The sequence below is a fragment of the Epinephelus moara genome, chromosome 6, assembly GCF_006386435.1.
Source record: "Epinephelus moara isolate mb chromosome 6, YSFRI_EMoa_1.0, whole genome shotgun sequence".
In the NCBI taxonomy this organism is placed as follows: domain Eukaryota; kingdom Metazoa; phylum Chordata; class Actinopteri; order Perciformes; family Serranidae; genus Epinephelus; species Epinephelus moara.
In genome coordinates, this window is record NC_065511.1 from 17299794 (window position 1) to 17320570 (window position 20777).

Below are 20777 nucleotides of genomic sequence, written 5' to 3' on the forward strand. Positions count from 1 at the left end.
GTTTTAATTTGTTTGTTTAAAGAATATGAATATGATATTGCACAAACTCTAAACATCCCTGGTTCCTATATGTTTACATCACAGGAGGCCAATTTATTTGTTTGTGTGAGAACAAGTTGCATTCCATAACCTTCTAATTACGCTGCAGTTACTACTTCATCCCTAGTGAAGCCTAATTGGTGTTACCCCTCCCCTTCTGCAGTACCTGCATATAAAAGCTTACCATGTTGAAGACTGCCATTATGAGTATTAGAGCTGTGGTTGTCATGGTGAGAGTGATGCGGGGCCATGGCTTGTTGGCAATAATGACTGATGACCTCAGCAGCCACATCCAAGAAGTGGAGGTGCTTTTACTGCAGTGCTGCGGGGACACGTACACACAACAGCCCACAAATACAAGAACGTATGAGCTGATGTACAAGATAGATACTGAGATACTGAAAGGTCACAGACAGATTCAAACACACAGAGAAGAAGCAACAAGGAACACAAGCACATGTGGACCAATTAAAATAAGTAAATAACGCACATATGAGCAGACACGTGCAATAACAAACTAATTATTTCTTATGAGTAAGGACAATTACTGTGAAATAAATTAAACAATACATAACAAGTTCACACACTGAAGCACCTATTACTGATTAAATCCTAATTGGCTCAACAGTGCCTATGAACAACTTCAAGAGGCATACAATTATGAAAAGAGGGGTCCTATCAACTTAATGGTGCATGTTGCAATATATTTCAAACTACATGCAATAACAGCTCTGCAAAATGACCAGTACAAGTGATTCCATCATGTATAAAATGATGAAAGGAAACCGCACATACAGCTTCTAACAAACCATTCAGTTTGACTGCAACGATAATTTTCTAACTTTCATTAGAACCAAGGCAAAGCTGCAGGGGATGTTAACTAGCTCTCCACCTCCTGCTTCTTTCATCAAATCATTATAACTCAGGGCAAAGTTTGTTTTTATTTCAGAACGGAAGACACTGTGCAATAGCGCTCTTCATTTTAACCCAGCAATACTAGGTGACAGGCAACACACTTTATACCATTATGATTTTAATCAACCAATCAGTCAATCAATCAATCAACTCCTGAGAAATGTGATCCCATCAGCTCCTTTAACGTGTGCACTTTGATTTAGTCCTTTTTTACTTCTTCTTACATTGTTGGCTGCTGCTTTAGAATTGTCCATGTTTCTAGTTCTTCTAATCCATGCTTTCGGGTTGTCAATGATTTAACTGTCCACACATCCTGACCTCAACCAGACAGCTGCATGGTCACTCCTCTGCACACTACAACCGCCTCTGAACAGATGCAGTGAAAATCCACAGCAGGACCAGGACAACATTTCTCATTTCCACTGTCACACCAGTCCTTATTCACTGTAAAGCACTCGGCTCCTCTCCTTCCCTCATCAGAGTCCTAAGATTTAGTTTTTGGTTAATCAAAGGATATCACAGTTCCTAGTATCCTGCTGGTAACTGATGCGGCACGGAGGTTGTCCACTTTATTTCCATTATCTGTACAATGACTAGCAGGACACTAGTTCAGCTGGTGCCCATTCTTCTCCATTTACTGATGTTTCCATTGAAAACCTCGACCTGGCTAGCTGGAAGCTAGCTAGCAGAAGTTTACAGTAGGAGAGTTTAAAGACTGGTGAGTTGATTTCCTCATCCTGATGAGTGACTTGCAGCCACACGCCACCAATGTCCAAAGCCAACCACAAAAAGCACCACCAGCACTTGCAAAATACAGCAAAAAGAGCCTAAATGTAGCACAAATTCAGCAGAGCTGACAGAGAGGTGACTGGAATCATCCATGCCACATCATGATTTAAATATGTTTATGTACTGTTCATTACTGAGTTTTCATCGATGCATAAATGAAACCTTCCAATGCTTCGGCAAATGCTGGCTGGGACTGTTAGAGCCAATTACTCGTCCTCTTTGCAGCGCTGCCTTCAGCTGAATGTGTTTCATTGCGGGACAATGACAGTGAAAGCCTAAATCATTTGCTTGGTCATCTCAGAGCAATGTCTGAGCATCGCTGGGGCTGAGTGGATGTGACATTTGAATTGCTCAGGGATGTACATTACAATACCATGAGGTAAGGTCGACAGACTATATTATGCACCAGCAGGATTAAAGGAAAATGTTGAGCTAGTGGGGCATATTTTGTTTTGAAAACAAGGCATTCACACACAATTTTCACTTGGGGTCCAGCAGTTCAAATAATAATATCTTGAATTAAATGTGAATGAGAATAAAAAAGACAAAGTAAGAGAATCTGCTAATGTTGATTCAAATAGAAAATGTAAGTTACACAGTCACAGAACCAGCACTATATGCCAGTTCATCTAAAAGCATGTTTGACCTTTGTAAGGTACCCAGCTAGCCTGGTTACAGACCATAGACCCCGCCCACTCAACTGAGTAGGCTTGCATCTCTGGTCTGGCATACTGCAATGAATTTGCGATTTATCTCGTCCAAACGATGGAAGGACCAATGAACGCCGGGGGTGGGGGAGGGTCTAGCGATTAGCCAATCAGCGCCACGCTGATGTCAAGCTGTGCGCCGGTGGGAAACTGGTGAGGATTGCAACAATGGCGACCGCTACAGATCCTACAGACCACATTAACGATGCTATCGAGGTATTTCGCCACTACTCGTGTTAATGGAGGACCAAATTAAGGAAGCTGCTAAACTGGATTTAACGGCGATGCAGCTGGGCGTGCACGACGACGGAGACATTTTAAACGGGCAATGCTCGCTTGTTTTCGGCACCCCTGACCCATGGATACTAATGACGTCAGATTCTGGGTGAGTCGTTGATCTCTACTGATTGGTTAGGGAAAAATCAAATTCCCTCCCCCTTGTAAATCGCCTTCAATGGAGGCGATGTCAGACTGAAGGTTGTGGGAGCTTCAGTCTGACACTCAGGCTAGTACCCAGCATCGTTCCCTCTGAAACAATGACAAGGTTTCCATAAGAAATGATATGTAGGTCAATAACTTACTTTGTGATTGTGAATGGAAAAACTGGAATGGAAAAGTGCATGCAGAGTGAAGCAAGCTGGGGTTGTTTTGCTGCAGCTATGAAAATTCAACTGACTGGTCACACTGTCTGATTTTCCTGTGCTATCCAAAGTTATATTAGGGGAGGAATATGTATTATTTGGATTTTAAAGATTTTTTTTGGGGCATTTTGCCTTTAATGGACAGGACAGCAAGTGTGAAGGGGGGAGAGGGGGGGGGGTGACGACATGCAGCAAAGGGCCACAAGCTGGACTCGAACCCAGGCCGCTGCGGCAACAACCTTTTACATGGGGCACCTACTCTATCCACTAAGCCACCGACTCCCCGGATTTTAAATCTTAGCATCTTCAGCCAACAGTTATTACAGCCAACAGGACCACATAATTGATTTTTACATTAGTCTTTATTTATGACTTTAATGGAAAACACTCAGAGATGTGAGTCACACTGAATATTTCAAATGTTTGCTGAAACCTTCCACATGTTACATAGATAGTAAGCTTGCCTGAAAATGCTATACTTGAGATGAGGGATTCTTTTTGCTGTTGATCTCTTATGACTTGAGGCTGGGACAAAGGAACTGAATGTGCTCTTGAAGCTGAAAGACACACAGTGGCAACACTGTGCCAAGGACAACATGCATATTGATTATGGAGTCTAATGTTCCTATTCACAAAGGATCCAGAACTACAGGCTGTTTCTGGATTATTACACAGGAGCCCGAGACGAAGATGTGATGTGCGTCTGCAAATTTCACAGTAGTAGACAGTGACATGACATCAACTAAAGAAAAGACCTAGCAATGCCATATACAGCTGACAAAAGACAGCAGGGGACTTCTCAATAGTTATCAAGCCTCGCATTTTGTTTTTGAGCCTTGGGCAACATCCACAGGCAGCACAGTTCAGAGCCAAGCAGCAGATTCTCAGCTGCAAAGAACTTAAGATCAGACATTGGGTGGAATGGGTTATAAAGGCCCGCAGCTTGCAGACTTTTACCGTACCTTTAATGTTTTAATAGTCATTTCTTTTTTTCCCTCATTTCTTTTCTGTTTCTGGTCTTTCATTTATTTTTACTAGACAGAGGAGGGCTGAGTTAGTGTTGGAAGCCCTCGACTATCCTCCAGTGGCTCGATACGACTGCTATGGCAACATCTATAGACATGACTGCCCTCTATTTCAAAAGGTGTAAGGACATTGTTTAGAACTATTTCAGGGTGACCTACCCTCATTAAATAATCATAAACCACCTAAAGATTAATTCAGTCTTTTCTAAATGACTTAAAATACAAACACGTTAAGAATGCTGTAAACCCCAGGATCACAAGATCCAGTTGAGACTTTGGTACGTTTGCTATGTGGGGAAACAAATGACCACTACAAAGATAGTATGACATTTCACTAATTGATCTAGGCATGTCTACGTTGCCCAGAAATTAAAGAATAATTGTTTCCTGAAGCACGCACCAAAGCAGTAGTGTGCGCAGGCTCTCTAAAGGGCAAGGGGGAATGAACAGCACCTGTTTGATGTACAGGGTTAGGATTAATTTGCTTCATGGTCACACCACAGTGGCACTTGTGTTAACCTGAGCGGTACTTAGGCCATCAACAAGGGCACTTAATGGGCCGTTAAGATGACCAGAGGGGCAATCAGACCACTCATGTGCCTTTGGTATGACATTAGAACAAACATTAAGCACAGAAGTGTACCATTAGAGAGCAGGCATATACTGGTTAAATACAGGTTTTAATATAAAAGGACACTTAAAGAACACTAAAAAAAGGGCTCTATGAAAACAATCATGTTTGCATTAAAAGGATTTACTCACCAGGAAGTGTCCAATAAAACATATGAAGAGGATCAAGGAAAGGATAAGAAAAGCCATTCCAAAGGATATCCCCAAGACAGTTGTCCTAAAAAACACAATATTTCATCAAGTTCAGTTCACTGAAAGTTTAATGTCATTGTTCAAAATACTATTAGTAATGCCCTTAACTCAAAATGATTTATCAAAGCACAGAAACATAAGTGTAGTTAAGTGCATTGCATAAGAAGAAATATATGTTTTCCACACTAACACAGAATAAAACATTGTGTCAATATTAATTTTACTTCTACAATACTGTGAAATAAAGCACACATACTTTGGAAGGACGAGAATCTGCACAATGAAAATGCAGAAAAAGATCAAACAGGCGCAGGTGACATAGTATTTGAAGGCCGGCAAGGTTGTTGCTCTGTACTAAAAGGATAAAAAAAAAGAAGGTCAAGTTTCAAAAAGAAGCTTTTAAAACTGATATAAAAGCTACTTCAAATGCTTCTCAACTGTGCACTCAGACAGCACAAGTCTCCCTGTAATTTACAAGATTTCAGGGTAAGCTAAGTGTAGGCAAAGGAACAAGCAGCAACGATATGTCTGCTGATTCTCTTTGAAACAACTACTCTGATACATCCACTGAGGGGTGAAGGATGCCAATTCACTAGTACTGTCTCTTACCTCCTTCTCTAAGGATTTGTTGTGAAAGAATAACGATATTCTTTGAATGTCTTCGGACTTGAGCCACTGTCTGGAAGTATGTAGACACAGTTATTAGTTATAGACCAGATAAAAAGGAGAAGACAGGTATTGATATTAATATTTCAGTGAGTAAGTTGAACAGAGATATGGTGAGGCAGGTATTCAATACAATTTCTACTACACTAAGATACAGTGCATACCATTATTCTTTTAGGTGGGTTTTTTAAGGTGGCTAAAATACATTTGTTGCGACTCCATCCAAAGCAGTACTTTGCTATGCTATTGCTACTGCTATGTTCCACGTGGGTAGATTTGGTTTATCAAAGACGCAATCAAAGCAACACAGTACAGAAAATAAGCACAGGAGACACATCAAATAGATTGGACCACAGTTTAACTCGTTAAAACATTACAGTTTGGGCTGAATATGGAATAAAAATAAACAAGTTTGCCGATTTCACATATCTCAACAATTCAAAGTCATCTTCCTGGAAGTGATGGTCGTTGTTAGCATGACATCGCTGTAATCAAGTCTATACTTTACTTTTTTGCACAATAATATTAAAATGATCAACATTTAACCCTTACTTTTGCGAAGTTATCCCATCAAAGGTCCTGATCATCCTCTCGTTAAGTTCCTCCTCAAATCGTTTCTTCTGAGACTTTGTTCTTTAATGGGCAACAGGAATAAAAAGGGACAGAATATCTTTTCAGTTCACATATTAGTCACACACACATCAAAGCCTCGAGCAGAAGTCTAGTCTTATTAAACATCTTGTCGGCTGTTTCTGTACTGTTAAAGGATGAGGATAATCCTGCCAAAGAAAATTGTGCCAGAATAAAATGAGCAGCTTGCCTTTCTGATCTCCTCTGGAAGTGATACTGGCCCATCGGAACATCCTAAGCACAGAAAGAGGAGGGAGATGGGTTACAAGCTACAGCTTACCTTCCCCACCCCCTAGATCACAACATGCACGTAGCAAATAATTACACACAGCAGTGTTGATCTTCCCATTCTCATTAGTCATGCTGTCTCTGTGGTGAAGGTTAGCAAAGGGCTTGGCTGCTCCCCAAGACTCCAGGTAGCGGGTCATCCTGACGGAGGCTCTCATCTTTGCTCCATCTAGAGTGTGTCTCGGACGGTAGTGATGCTGTGGGCTCCGACGCTCCACCTGAACAAACATGGAAATTGTGTCATTTTACTGCATGTTAATCAATGCCCAATATTAGTTCACTGAATGAGATGGATGTGCTACGGTACCTTTGGGTTGATGACCAGAAAAGTGATAACTCCATGTTCCTTCAGGTAGGGGTCTCTTTCTTGCCCATCCCCATCTTCTACCTTATAGGCACCATTCAGATGCTCCAATGTCACTGAGGTGATGTGGACTCGCCTGGCAATGAACAGGTCTATTATTGAATGGCTTTCAGTGAATATTAACAGTGGATCTGAATATTCCTCTGCTTAATTCATCTGCACATGAAGTGTCATAAATGTAGCAATAAGGATTTCTGAATACTGCGACACAATATTATGCAGTGTTACTAGAGGTGTTCTGATATCTATTCTAAATCAAAAATCGACTGAAATGACCTTCTGATTTTTAGATCATTAAAATTTAAAGAACAAAAGAAACACTTCAAAGACAACATAGAGCGGACAGCAGCTGCACTTTTCAAGACACCATGGCTACTGTCTGAATCAGAGATGACAGACAAACAACACAACTGTAAAATCTTCCTGCTTCAATGAAGTCAGTGGTGTGGCAACACTTTGCCTACGTCATTAACTATGTAAACAACAAGTGTGTCGTTGACAAAAAAAACATACTTTGTAGGCTATGCTAGTAAAGTGAGATGACGCAGGAATGGCTTTTGTAGGTGAGGAAACTCAAGCTGTTGTCGTAAAGTACCTTTCTACCATCTAGTGGCTCTTCTTTTTGTTGCAAAATAACTGGTGAAATACGTTGTCATTATTGCATTTTGAATACATTATTCAAGTTTGACCATATGACCTTAGTGTGGTAAATTGCAAAAAAACACGTGCTTTAGTTTTACTTTAAAGTTAACTCACCCTGGCACACCTCCTGCTTCCATATGATTGGCCAGCGTGACATCATGTGACCAAACATCATATTGCCATTTCTGAAGTCCAATCACACCACACAGGACATTCCCAGAATGCACGCCAACCCGCATGTTGATGTCAACCCCTGTAGCATCTCGCACCTTCCTGTAATGCACCAAAAACTTGGTCTTAATAATGTGAAGTAACAAAAAAAATCATCACCCATACCATATACCTTGTTGGAAAAGGGAGAAAATGCATCTCTCTGTGACCTCCATGAAGCTGATTTCTTTTTTTTCTCTCTTCTTGATTAAACATTATTTGAGGTCTTTATCTCTCCATTAATTCTGTCGCAGCCCCCTCCCCTTTGTCTCAGACTGATGCCTTGATTTGAGATAGGACCTCACCCTTACCACTACACATTCGATGCAGTTAAATTGGCAATCAAGAAAAAATGTCTCTTCATCTGAGCTAATGGTTAGCAAGTACTGATTATCATTATGGGTTGTTACATGTAGTTCAAAAAGTACTGTGTTTAAATACATATCCAATTTTTTTATTTTTTTATTTAACCTTTATTTAACCAGGAAGATCCCATTGAGATTAACAACCTCTTTTTCAAGGGAGACCTGGCCAAGATAGGCAGCAGCAAGTACAAAACACAGTTACAAATTACACAGATAAAACACAAACAAATAAAAGAAAAAAGTATTGAATTTACAAGCAGATTATGAAAAACAAGTACATGTAGTGGAGTCGGCCTCAAGTATTCTCAGTTTGGATTTAAAGGCGCTCAAAGAAATTAACCCTGTTAGTTTCCAGTCATTTTGCAACATATTCCATGCTAAAGGTGCAGAGTAGACAAAAGCCTTTTTACCCAATTCAGTACGGGCATATGGAACAGAAAGCCACAAGTAGTCTTGAGAACGAAAGGAGTAAGGACCAGCACTTCTCTGTGCAATCAAGGAACAAATGTAGGAAGGCAGTAGACCAAGTAATGCCTTATATATAAAAGTATACCAATGACTGAGCCTTCGGGTGGCCAGAGCAGCCCATCCAACCCGAGAGTATAACTCACAGTGGTGTGTCAATGGTTTATAATTAGTGATGAACCTCAGAGAAGAGTGATAGACAGTGTCAACCATATGAAGACATTTAGCAGAAGCATTCATATATAAAAGATCTCCATAATCCAACACTGCTAAAAAGGTAGCAGCAACAAGTCGCTTTTTTGCATTTAAAGAAAAACATAGCTTATTTCGAAAGTAAAAACCCAGTTTTATCCTCAGTTTCTTCACAAGTTTCTCTATATGCGGCTTGAAAGTGAGGGAGTCATCAATCAAGACACCCAGGTATTTATACTCGTGAACCACCTCTATTTCCTTTCCCTCGAGAGTGGTCACTGAGGGGATCATTTGTGGCCTCTTCCTAGAATTAGAGAACAGCATAAGCTTAGTCTTGTCTGCATTGAGAACAAGTTTCAGCTGAAGTAATGAGTGCTGAACAGCAACAAAGGCTTTCTGCAGTGATTCAATGGCCTGAACAAGAGTTGATCCACAGCAGTAAATAACTGTGTCATCAGCATAGAAATGCAAATGAGCATCTGTCACATTTATACCCAAATCATTGATATAAATAATGAATAAGAGGGGACCTAATACAGAACCCTGCGGCACCCCCTTGTGGACAGTAACAATATCAGAACACAGACCATCATATTTAATGCACTGAGTCCTATTACTGAGATAGTTGGTGAACCAATTAGCTGCTTGCTCCGAGAGTCCTGATTGCAAGAGTCTAAGTTTTAAAATATCGTGGTCAACCATGTCAAACGCTTTCGACAATCAATAAAAAGAGATGCACAATGTTGTTTTTTGTCAAGTGCAACAAAAATGTCATTTACCACCTTCATTGCAGCTGTGATGGTACTATGCTTTTTCCTGAAGCCTGATTGATATTTCGATAAAATGGTGTTAGAACGTAAGAACACCTTAAGTTACTCACTCACAAGAGCTTCAAGAACTTTGGCCAGCACTGATAAATTAGATAAATCCTAACAATCTTTGAAATGCTGGTCGCCAAAAGTAGTAAAAGTTCTAGAAGTGTACTAAGACTTGAGAGTTTTCAGGGTGTAGCTAAGTTAAAGGGAAATTACGGTTTATTTCAACCTGTCTCCTATCGTCCTAAATTTGTTTCAAGTGACTAGTGACATAAAAATAATAGTTAGCATGTTAGCCGTTAGCCTAGATACAGCCAGGGCGCATAGTAACGTCAGACCTGTTAAAACGTAAGTGAAAGGGCGCACTTCAACTGTAAAGTTAGTCCACTAAACAAGCTTTTTTTCCACAAAGACCGCCTCATATCGTTAGGATAAATGTCAGAGAACATATAGAAAACGACATGTAAACGTGTTGTCTTACCTTACCGGTGTGCTGCCATGTTTGTTTACCATTTAGCTCTGCTTTCCAAAGCGCGGCCGAAATATATCTCGCGAGCTCTAGATAAAGCCCAGCTGGATACTACTCCAGGTGGAGGTGTCTCGTCCTCGGTCACATCCAGACCTTGAAAATAAGGCTGCAACCGGTCCCATTCCTTGCAACAGAGGCATTCCTCTTCTGTGGGCACTGGGGCACAGCATTCACAGGTACACCACCAATCTCCAGAGCTACGCAGCCTTGCAGCAGCCATTCCTCCTCTCTCGTCCTCTACCTGTTGCGCCTCTCTCTCTCTCCTCCTCCGTTCTTCAATTTCACGAAGCTCTTCGTCAGTGTATTCTGGCTCAAATAAATAAGGGCGGCCATCAAACTCTGCAAAATCAAATTCCTCCTCCACAAAGTCGAAGTCTGGCAAAAAGTCAGCCATTATTCTATAAATCTTTCATAAAAAAAAAATGAATGAACTTTTCAGGCTACTATCCGGTTCTGCCTTCCAGCTGTTGCTGCTTGTTCTCGCGAGATTTCAAGCACGGTATGAGATCGCTGCTTGTTCTCGCAATATGCTAACTATTATTTTTATGTCACTAGTCACTTGAAACAAATTTAGGACGATAGGAGACAGGTTGAAATAAACCGAAATTTCCCTTTAACAGACACTAGAATCAGCATGAGGTATTTATTTTTTACTCTAAGGGGCATTTAATCTCTGCATTTAGTTCACATATGGTTGGACTATGATGAATGAGCCACTGCTCTGCATGTTTCTTCATCATAAATAGCCTTTTAATTTCTGGTCAGATATTTTTTATTTTAACGTCACTGATGCAAAAGGTGTACTCAACATTAGTACAGTAGAGCTGGGGGATGTCTGTATGGTTAACAGTAACAGGGAAGCAAGCATTTCATGAATTGGACTGTCATTTTCAGCAGCATTATGTAACTGACAACTTACTTGATGGCCTCACACATGTCCAGACCCATTTTCACACAGTTCTTAGCATGGTTTGGCAGAGACTCCGGCAGGCCGGACACACAGTAATAACAGTCTCCAAGGATTTTGATCCGCATACATTCATTTTCCTGCATATAAAAAGGTGGAACACAGGGTCAAATAAAGGTCTCATTGACAGAGAGTGCAGGCAGCTTTTTAATTCAATCACATAATAACCCTGTGAGGGAAAATCACTTGGTCACTTTGTGAGAATGTGTTAATTTAAAAGTCCAGTAATGAAATGTTTACCTTGGCAATCTGATCGAATTTGCCAAACAGCTCATTCAGCATGTGCACCAGCTCTCCAGGTGAGCAGTCACTGGCCAGCCGTGTGAATCCCACTATATCAGCATACAGTATACTAGGGATGGAAAAAAAACAAAACATATTAACCAATGCACTATAATGTAATTATTTTAGGGGTTTTCCAGAGAAACCTGTATTTTTTTTAAACCATGAATATACATTCGGGCTGCTCTAGAACATAAACACACACTGAGTCACATATGTGTCTTACAGCAACAGTAGGCTACAACACTGCTTGGTCATATAAGTGGTAATCCAAATAAATAATACATGCCTGACATTAGTGTGCCTCTGGACATAGAGGTTGTGAAAATTGTTTGTGTTCTCAATTTGGCCAAAGTTTGGGCCCTTCAGTCTCTGGATGATCTCAGCTTTCATCACACGGGCAATGTGAGCTGGCAGCAGAGACAACAGGAGACGCTCCTAATGGCAGAAACACAAAGAGAGAAGAAAAGGCAGTATTGGGAACGTCAGAAAAATCAAGGAAAAATGTGTATATTATTAAATTTGAAAACAAACAACATCTGCAACATATTATAATGTTTCATATAGAAAAAAAGTCATTTCTGATGAATAACTACTTAATTCTGTGTAATAAAGTATTGTGTTTTATAATCACACAACAGAGTAGTAAAAATATAATGCTGACACATGCAAAATATGCCAACATTTTTATTAGTTTTACCTTCAGGGTATTTCCTTACAAGAATTTACGGCTTCATCGCCCCAAAGAATCACTGTTTTCTCAGTGGCATGACCCAAAATTAAGTGTAACTTGCAGTAATGCAAATGTGAAGAGCAAAGCTGTGACTTCAGTAACAAAATAAGCTTTCACATCCACAGTTTGGATTTATTTATGCAACCAAAGTATGATCACCAGGGACCTTGTCTTACCACTGAAAAGGCTTTACATTTTCAGGAAATTGGTATTCAATTGAATTCAGTCCTAATTTAATTCTAAAGCAGCAACGTCAGGAGGAGACAAAAAGCTGTCACCATTATGTCACAGGCCTCCAAAAAAGCTTCAGGTGCTAAGTGAAGGTTAATTGGGCACTTCGTTGTGTCAGGTTGACTTGGAACTCAAATTAAATGATCAATGTTAAAAAAAAAAAAAGAATGAAAAAGAACAGAACTTGCGAGTGCTCATTTTACTGACAGCGACCAGGATGATCAATGTTTATTTAGTGGTGCCTTAAACATCTTTTTCTGCTTTTCTCTGAGACTATTGTAGGTATTCTCAAAGCCAACTGTCACTGTAGTTCGCAAGGTCTAGTGTGTAACTCAACAGGTAGAATGTGCACCCAATGCAGGCTGAGTCATTTGCAGCTGCCCAGGTTTGATTCCAGGCTGCCGCCCTTTGCTGCGTCATCCCTTTCAAAAATCCTTGAGAAAGTAGTTGCAGACACACAGCTGGTCTGCAACTACTTTCTCAGGGACTTTCTCTGCGATAATAATTTATTTGAGGAATTTCAGTCAGGATTTAAAGTGCATCATAGCTCTGAGACAGCCCTCGTAAAAATTACAAATGATCTTCTGATTGCCTCAGACAAAGGACTCGTCTCTGTACTTGTTTTATTAAATCTTAGTGCCGCATTTGACACAATTGACCATCAAATTCTGCTACAGAGACTGGAACATTTAATTGGCCTTAAAGGTTCTGCACTAAGCTCGTTTAAATCTTATTTATCCAATCGATTACAGTTCGTTCACGTTCATGATGAATCATCTTTACATACTAAAGTCTGTTCTAGAGTTCCACGAGGTTCTCTGCTCGGACCAATTCTGTTCACTTTATATATGCTTCCCTTAGGTAACATCATTAGAAATCACTCTGTAAATTTCCATTATTATGCAGATGACACACAATTATAACTATCGATAAAGCCAGAAGAAACGGATCAATTAACTAAACTTCAAACATGCTTTAAAGACATAAAAACCTAGATGAGCTCCAATTTCCTAATGTTAAATTCAGAAAAACCTAAGTTATTGTTCTTGACCCCAAACACTTTAGAAACTCTTTATCTGGTGACACTGATAACACATTCTGACAAATTAAAAAGTAGCCCACATCAGCAACCTGTGCTGAGGGCATCTTGGTGCTAAATCCAACTTGTGTTGCATGAATAATCAGCAACATTCAATGTGATGAACATAATATGATGTTTGTTTATAAAGGTACTAACGGAGACAACGGTGTCTCCGGCAATGCGAAGGAGATGCAGGACAGAAGAAGACATGGGAGGGACAGAGTGGTGCATGCAGTGTTTGTTTACTAGAAAGTGCATGTGCTTTGGGGTGAAGAGAGGAGACATGGCAGAGTCTCTCAAGAAAACTTTAACTGTACCCATTTGACAACATTTTGGATTTGAAGCCAATGAAAGAGGTGTCCTGGCTGCAGGAACTGCCTGTTTCTGTTCATATGCTACTTGGTACTTGCTTCGAAAGTACCACAATGAACGAGGAATGGTCGATTAATAACTTGAATTGATGAACTAGGGAACTATCTACATGATGCCTCCTTATTTCACTACTGTCAGCTGGCTGGAGTGAGACTGCCAAGGGTCTAAGGTTTCTGGTAAGGTAAATGGACATGCTAATAACAGCATGTGTTGGCTATATTGTATGTCATCTCCAGGAAATATTACAGGATAGTTTTCTGTTTAAAAAGTAAAATTATAAACTTAGAAGGACAGCAAATAGGTGGGCTACCAGCTTTTTAGTGATTACGTCTCCAGTCTGATCTCGAGCGCAGAGCTGATATCAATGTTTACATGATGTGACTGAAGTGCATATTTAATGGAGTCAGTGTAGAGCGAGAGCTCTGATGTTATGTGATGCAGTGTTATAATAGTTGTATGCTCGTTTATTGGTGGGACACAATGTCAATATGTTCCACTCAGGAGCATCTGCTGAGTCAAGTGTCAAAATTCGGTATACTGGTCTGGTCCGCCTCTTAATATTAAATGGTTTAGAATTTTTTAAATCTGTAGCCATTATTTGTCCATTCTGGGCTACTGTGGAACAACATGGCCTACTCTGTGGAAGAGGACCTGCTCCATATGTAGATGTAAACAGCTCTTTCTAAGGTAAAGAAAACAACTATTCTTATTTCCAGTTGATTATAAACTAATAAAACAAAGTAATGAACACTAGTACATACCAATGCCCCTAAATCCTAAACACTGGATCTTTAAGCCAATGTCACCTCCAATTCTGATTAAGTTTCTGCACCATTGATAATCTCCCTGCACAGCATCTGAACCCGCAGAGGCTCAGACGGTTCTATGTAAAGGAGAGGTCCATGGTGGCTGCTAACAAATGCTGCCAGGGCTTCAGGTTTATGATGAATTCACATAGTCCCCCTTGGACCACTCACACCGAAAATGTATGCACTCACTGTACTGCAGGCCACTTTGGATAAAAGCATGCAGCAAACAGCATATATTATGAGCACCCCAGAGAAACGCGTCTGCACAGTTACTACCATCTGTCGCAGGCAGCAGTAGCACTCCAGGGCTACTGCCAAACGCTCCACCCAAGGCATTTTCAGCTTCATTCTTGGAAGTTGTGACAACACAAGCTGGATTCACCATAGGGACAACCAGCTCCACCCAAGCCTGGACTTTCACACCAGCAGCTGGATTCACCTTCATCTGCTTGAACCCAAAAGCTACAACTGCAGCAGCTGCAGTGAACAGGTGCCTACATCCCCGGCTCACACAGCAGTAAACTTTAATCAACACCTTGCTAGTTTCTCACAGGAAGTCATGCTGCTGGCAGGCAGCAGCACCGCCTGCATTCACCTGTAATCACCATACTAATCTGTTCCAACTTTACACACAGCATGTGGAGAAAGGCACAGACGTACATACAATATTACTGGTTGGCTATCACAGGGAGAAGAAAGTATTATTGACACTAGCATCTGCACACAAACAGATTTCAAACACATTTCTTAGAATTTCAAGGGGGTTTAAAAAAGACAAAAGTATACACAAATAAATGTATTTTAAGAAGGAATAAAAGCAATCATCTGGAAAGACAGATTCAGTGGAATAAAACTTTGTGTTTCTCAATTGTGTTCAGTAGAAAAAAGCAAATAGTCATGTAACAGCGAGGTCACTCATTATAAGGGGTTTTGTGAAAATCTTATCACCAGTATTCAAGATATTGTATGTGACCAACAGCACATTAAACAAATGTTGAACCCCCCCCGTATTGTCAGACAGTGTCATCTAAAAATGTTGTATGTATATTATGTGATTAATCACATATGATTGCCTGAGGCTGTATCACTACCCAGTCACCGTCATCCAAAATGTTGCACAGTACAAGCACAAACACAAAAAACAACCAATGGATGGATGTCGGGGCGTCGGTGGCTTAGTGGTAGAGCAGGCGCCCCATATACAAGGCTGTTGCCGCAGCGGCCCGAGTTCGACTCCAGCCTGTGGCCCTTTGCTGCATGTCACTCCCTCTCTCTCCCCCCCTTTTAAGCTTAACTGTCCTATCGATTAAAGGCAAAATGGCCCAAAAAAAATCTTTAAAAAAAATGGATGGATGTCCATGGTCTCATTGTAAAGGGATTCATTTGCTGCAGATGTTCTTACATCTTGTTAATCAGCTGCAAAGATTTCAGCCAGCAGCCATAGGCTGCCAAGGAGCTTTTAGTACAGAGGATGTAGCACATGCAGTAGACTCTTGGGACTCAACATAATCATCACATTAACTGAGGTCATTAACAGTTACCACATTCTGTAAAACACAACTCCTGACACGAAACCTCTGTGGATTCCTTCCCTTCCTAAACCACAGGAGTCAAGCACTGACAGCTATGTTTAGAGCTGAATCATATGACTCACAAATTTTAAGTACAATTCTGCAACACAGCAAGAAGATAAATACTAAATGCTTGTTGATGGGATGGGAAAAAATACAATAACTCAAAAACCCCTTTTGAATCAACATCAGCCACGTTGCTCTGGATTAAACATCGGTCTCTAAGTCCTGAGTGAGTCATAATGTTTTAATTTATCTACTCTCTCATTTGTTGCCTTACACAGACACTGCCGTCGTCATTATAATCATAATCATCATTACCATAACTACCACACTCTCCCCATTCATCTTACATAATCTATCCCTCATTCGTAAATATTTTCATTTCCCCATCATTTTCATCATTATTGTAATCACCACCACCACCATCACCATCACCACCACCACCACCACCATCACCATCATCATCATCATCATCATCATCATCATCATCATCATCATCAGCAGCAGCAGCAGCAGCAAAACTACTGCAGAACATGTATTCAGTCACTGCCTGCCTGACTTTCACTGGCTCACTAGTCATTAAGACTCTGACAACTTTACCTGTTGTCTCTTCTCAAACTCCAGTTTAATTGGGGACTTGATGCAGTTGCAGGTGTCCTGATAAGTCTGTTTAAGTGCCAACTCCATCAGATGCTTGTGGTACGCCCCCGCCATGTTGCCACACATGAAAATGATAATATTGGCCAAAATCTGTACAGGAACAGAGGACAGACAAAGCTGGTATTAGGTAAATATCAGACAAAAAATAATCTACAGGAGAAACATTAATGAGTGACGAGTGATGTGGCACTTATTTGAAGGAGCAGTTACAGAACTGTGTGGGATACATTCAACATAACTATCTCTTAATGTTTTATTTTACATAAATGGAACAGGCACAATCACAAAAGCCATTTTATCTCCACTGATCAGAGATTAAAGACAAGAATCAGGTCATGAAACAGCTGTATCCTGAGGAGGCAATGAGTTTTTATGACATGGAACTAAGGTTTAAGAAAAACCTCTCAGTCAGAAATAGGACAGAAGCTTTTCCTCAAGGGTACTTGGCCCTGGCAACTGAGAACCTGCAGTGATGTCGACATCCAGCACCGCACAATGTATTTAAGGGCAATGTGGCATTCATAAACAACACAGCTTTAGTCATTTTCCTGTGAATCAGTTATTTTAAGGCTACAGTTTCCACAGCCCCTCAGAGATAGAAATACAGTACAATGGTAAGAAAAAGAAATTGGATGTGTGACTGTACTACCCCTACTCTCTTATTTATTGCCTAAAAACAGTGTCAAAAATAGTGTGTGTTCTCTGCCTTGGCTTTAGTGTGGCTTGATCAACCTTCCCCCTACCCTGCTGAAAAAATTGGATGAAAACTGGACCAAAAATAAACTCAGTAGATTATGATGTGTCCGCACCTCTTCTCTATATAAATAGACTTTCCCTTGAGTTCAAGTTCATCGTACAGGAGGCCTGTCTGTTTCCTAATTAGTGTAATTTCAACAAAAAACACAGCCTGCTACAGGCTCTATTGGACCATAGCATGGCTGAAGTGACAAAGGTTCTGTTAGTCATGCTTTACATGTATTTATTATAATAAATCATTTTATTAAAGGTCTAGTGTGTAGGATTTAAAAGGCCTCTAGCAGGAAGGTTGCAGATTCACAACCAACAGGAACTTTTGTCCGCCAAGCATGCAGGAAAACTACAGCAGTCGACACGAAAATACAAATGGCCCCATCTTAAGCCAGTGTTCTACACCTTTGTTAACACATCTACACTCAGTTTAGTAAATAATATCTGGATCTAATGTTTGAAGTCTGACACTAATTAATAAGATGGCCACTGAATAGCCCTGTGAACTCTGTGGTCTTTTAACTTTATATCAAAGTTGAAACAATAGTACATTTGTAGTTTTCTAATTGCTGGTAGCCATAAATCTTGTCCATCACAAGACAACAATATGTCCACATCTGGTACTTCCTCAGTCAATAACAAGCTAACCTGTCAATGTTAGCATTTTTACACATAATACATTACAAAAAAGGCTGTGTTGTACATACTTTCTCCTGCTTACTTGCCCATTTGTGCACCCTGTATCAGACAGATGAAAGCAAAGTCTGACAAAGTGAAGCTCAGCCCAATAAGATCAAAACTTCAGAGAGAGATCAGTCATTTTTATTTTGCCGACTTAACATCACCCTCAGGCCAAACTCAGCATCCTCTGCCCCACTAGTTTTCAGGATCTAGAATATTAGCAAGGATGTCTCCATTTTTCATCCATTCAATAATGTTGTTTTCCACTATGTGCATAGCATTACAGCCTCCCAGGGCCAAAAGCACTGCTGTATACTCCTGTTTTCACATTGTCAGGCCCGACTCTTTGTCCAACAGGTACAAAGAAGATCAATGATGCATTCAGGGCACATACTGTACAAGATCATTATAAAAAAGTCATGCTGAACTGCATTTAGTGGTTTACCATAAGAAATGGATAAATAGAAAGAGCTGATGTCCAAGGACGGTCATAAAGATGACAGCAATTGTATTACCCCTCATTGTGTGGAACTCATTACATACACTGCCCCCCTTTTTTCGTCAATATCACTCCATAACAGCAGAGAATACAATGTGATAAATATGTCACAAAAAAATAAATGCTAACTGCAATGAAAGCTCTTGACTATATCCGCAGTATGCAAAATGTGACCTGTAAAAAGTGCAGTCTATTCTTTTTACTTTCATTTTAAAACTGTGCTTTACTGTCATTCACATTCCATGCATCCCTCTTGGCGGTACTACACAATAAGTTCAATTAGAGGAGTTAATATGATAGGACATGGCCCAGTGATGACAGGTGAATGTATAAACACCCAGGAGTCCTCATAACCTTGAGCTCAATATTTTGCAATTTAAAGCAAATGGACAATTTAATGGTTATCTCCCACTGCATCTTTGCAAAGAATATTTTCTGTCATTCTCTGTCCCATTCTCTCTCATTTCCCTGCCTTGTCTCATCCACCTGTTTTCCTTTGACTTGCAGTCTTTGTCTTTCTTTCCAACATAATGGTGACCTTCTTGTCACACTGACCACTGGCAATTTGCTTTCTCTCTTTTTTCTGACGTAATTGTGACCAACAGATTTACATTACAGGACATTAAGCCTGTGACCTTTTGCTCGAGACAAAACAGTTTATATCAGTAAAAAACACTCAGAGCAAAAGACAAAAGTATAAAACTGCCCATGTCATGTATTTTTTAGCTCACAATAGTTAATGGAAACTGTTTGGTTTATGTAATCCCAACAGTGAACTGCCAGTAGACAACCAGGGTAGCAGTAATTGTATAAAAGATTTATATCAAACTTTTAAAAACAGGAAACTTCCATCAGTGAATATTTCTTTTTACACAAAATATTTATTAGTCTACATTTTCTAGAGCTGCAAGCCAGGCAAAGGCAAGTGCAACGCAAACAAACACACACCACACAGGCTGTTGTCAAGCTATACTTATAAATACCTCCCACAGATCATATAGATGATTTTCATATACGGTTGCAAACTTTGTCCACCAAATGCTAAAGTGCTAAAACATTAACCTTTTGCCACCAGTTAACTCAAGACACCTCCTCCTGTTCTGTCTTGAATAACAAGATAATGATTACTCTTCACCACAGTTTAATGACTGTTTTATAACATTTATAAAACAATATACAACAGAAATACCAATTAAAATAACCAATAACGCTTGAGTACATATGTATACAATATTGACTAAGAAAACAGGATCTGCTTTTTATGCTCAGATACACATGCTGTTCTAAATAAATATCAGATGAATGTAAACACTGTGAAAGTACCTGTCTCTGCTTTATATTTGACAAAAGCAAACATCAGGGGCAGGGGCCATGTGCTTGTGAGGTCTGTTGGCTGAGTTTATGCTCACATCTATTCACTGTATTTGGGACAGGCGTCTCTCTTGCTGTCCACTGAATTTATCATCACCTCTGCAGATTTCCAAACACTGAAAGTTATTTTGTCAAAATTAAAGGCATTACATTTACAAGCCTGGCTTAGTTCATGGCTGCTTATTTTCCATAGAAAGTCTAACAAAACAGTCTGAACGTGCTACAAAATAGTGTTCAGGGCATAGGCTTCAGACAAGTACACTGAATGACTGAAAGCAGGCACAAGAGGATGGGCTGGGGCCTTTGTGAGCTGCTTTATAAAAAGGTTTTTCTGCAGCCCATATATTGGATGCAATATTTTTATAATCTCACTTTATATAACCTTAAAGCATCTTTATATTTAAAGCAGCTGTGCGGAACTTTTTACCATTAATAAAACTGCCCCTAGTTCGCATCACCCCCCCTTGAAGATCTGCATATTTATTTGAACCCAACAGCGACAAAAAAGCCTTTCTCTATATGGCTATTTAGCGTAGCCTCGCTCGGGTCGGACACACAGCGGAAGTCAGCAAACCAGAATACGGCACCCGAGGCGGAAGTGATTCTGCTCGCCCGCAGCGGCCCGCAGTCATTAAACCACAGAAGAAGAAGGAGCCGTGTTTACAG

The 20777-nt window shown here is 40.1% G+C and overlaps 1 protein-coding gene across 1 annotated transcript in view; it reads right to left on the reverse strand.

Annotated features, from left to right (window-relative positions):
- Positions 1-20777, reverse strand: part of adcy2a (adenylate cyclase 2a) — an 88032-nt gene that overhangs the window by 16067 nt on the left and 51188 nt on the right. Inside the window, exons 5-17 of the mRNA XM_050046484.1 lie at positions 16754-16903; positions 11643-11791; positions 11312-11423; positions 11024-11151; positions 7643-7801; positions 6830-6962; positions 6564-6740; positions 6425-6468; positions 6157-6237; positions 5548-5617; positions 5195-5292; positions 4879-4963; positions 224-361 (exon numbers count right to left, since the gene is read on the reverse strand). Of these exons, the coding sequence (XP_049902441.1) occupies positions 224-361; positions 4879-4963; positions 5195-5292; positions 5548-5617; positions 6157-6237; positions 6425-6468; positions 6564-6740; positions 6830-6962; positions 7643-7801; positions 11024-11151; positions 11312-11423; positions 11643-11791; positions 16754-16903 (1524 nt within the window). The remainder of the gene's footprint in view (positions 1-223; positions 362-4878; positions 4964-5194; positions 5293-5547; positions 5618-6156; positions 6238-6424; positions 6469-6563; positions 6741-6829; positions 6963-7642; positions 7802-11023; positions 11152-11311; positions 11424-11642; positions 11792-16753; positions 16904-20777) is intronic.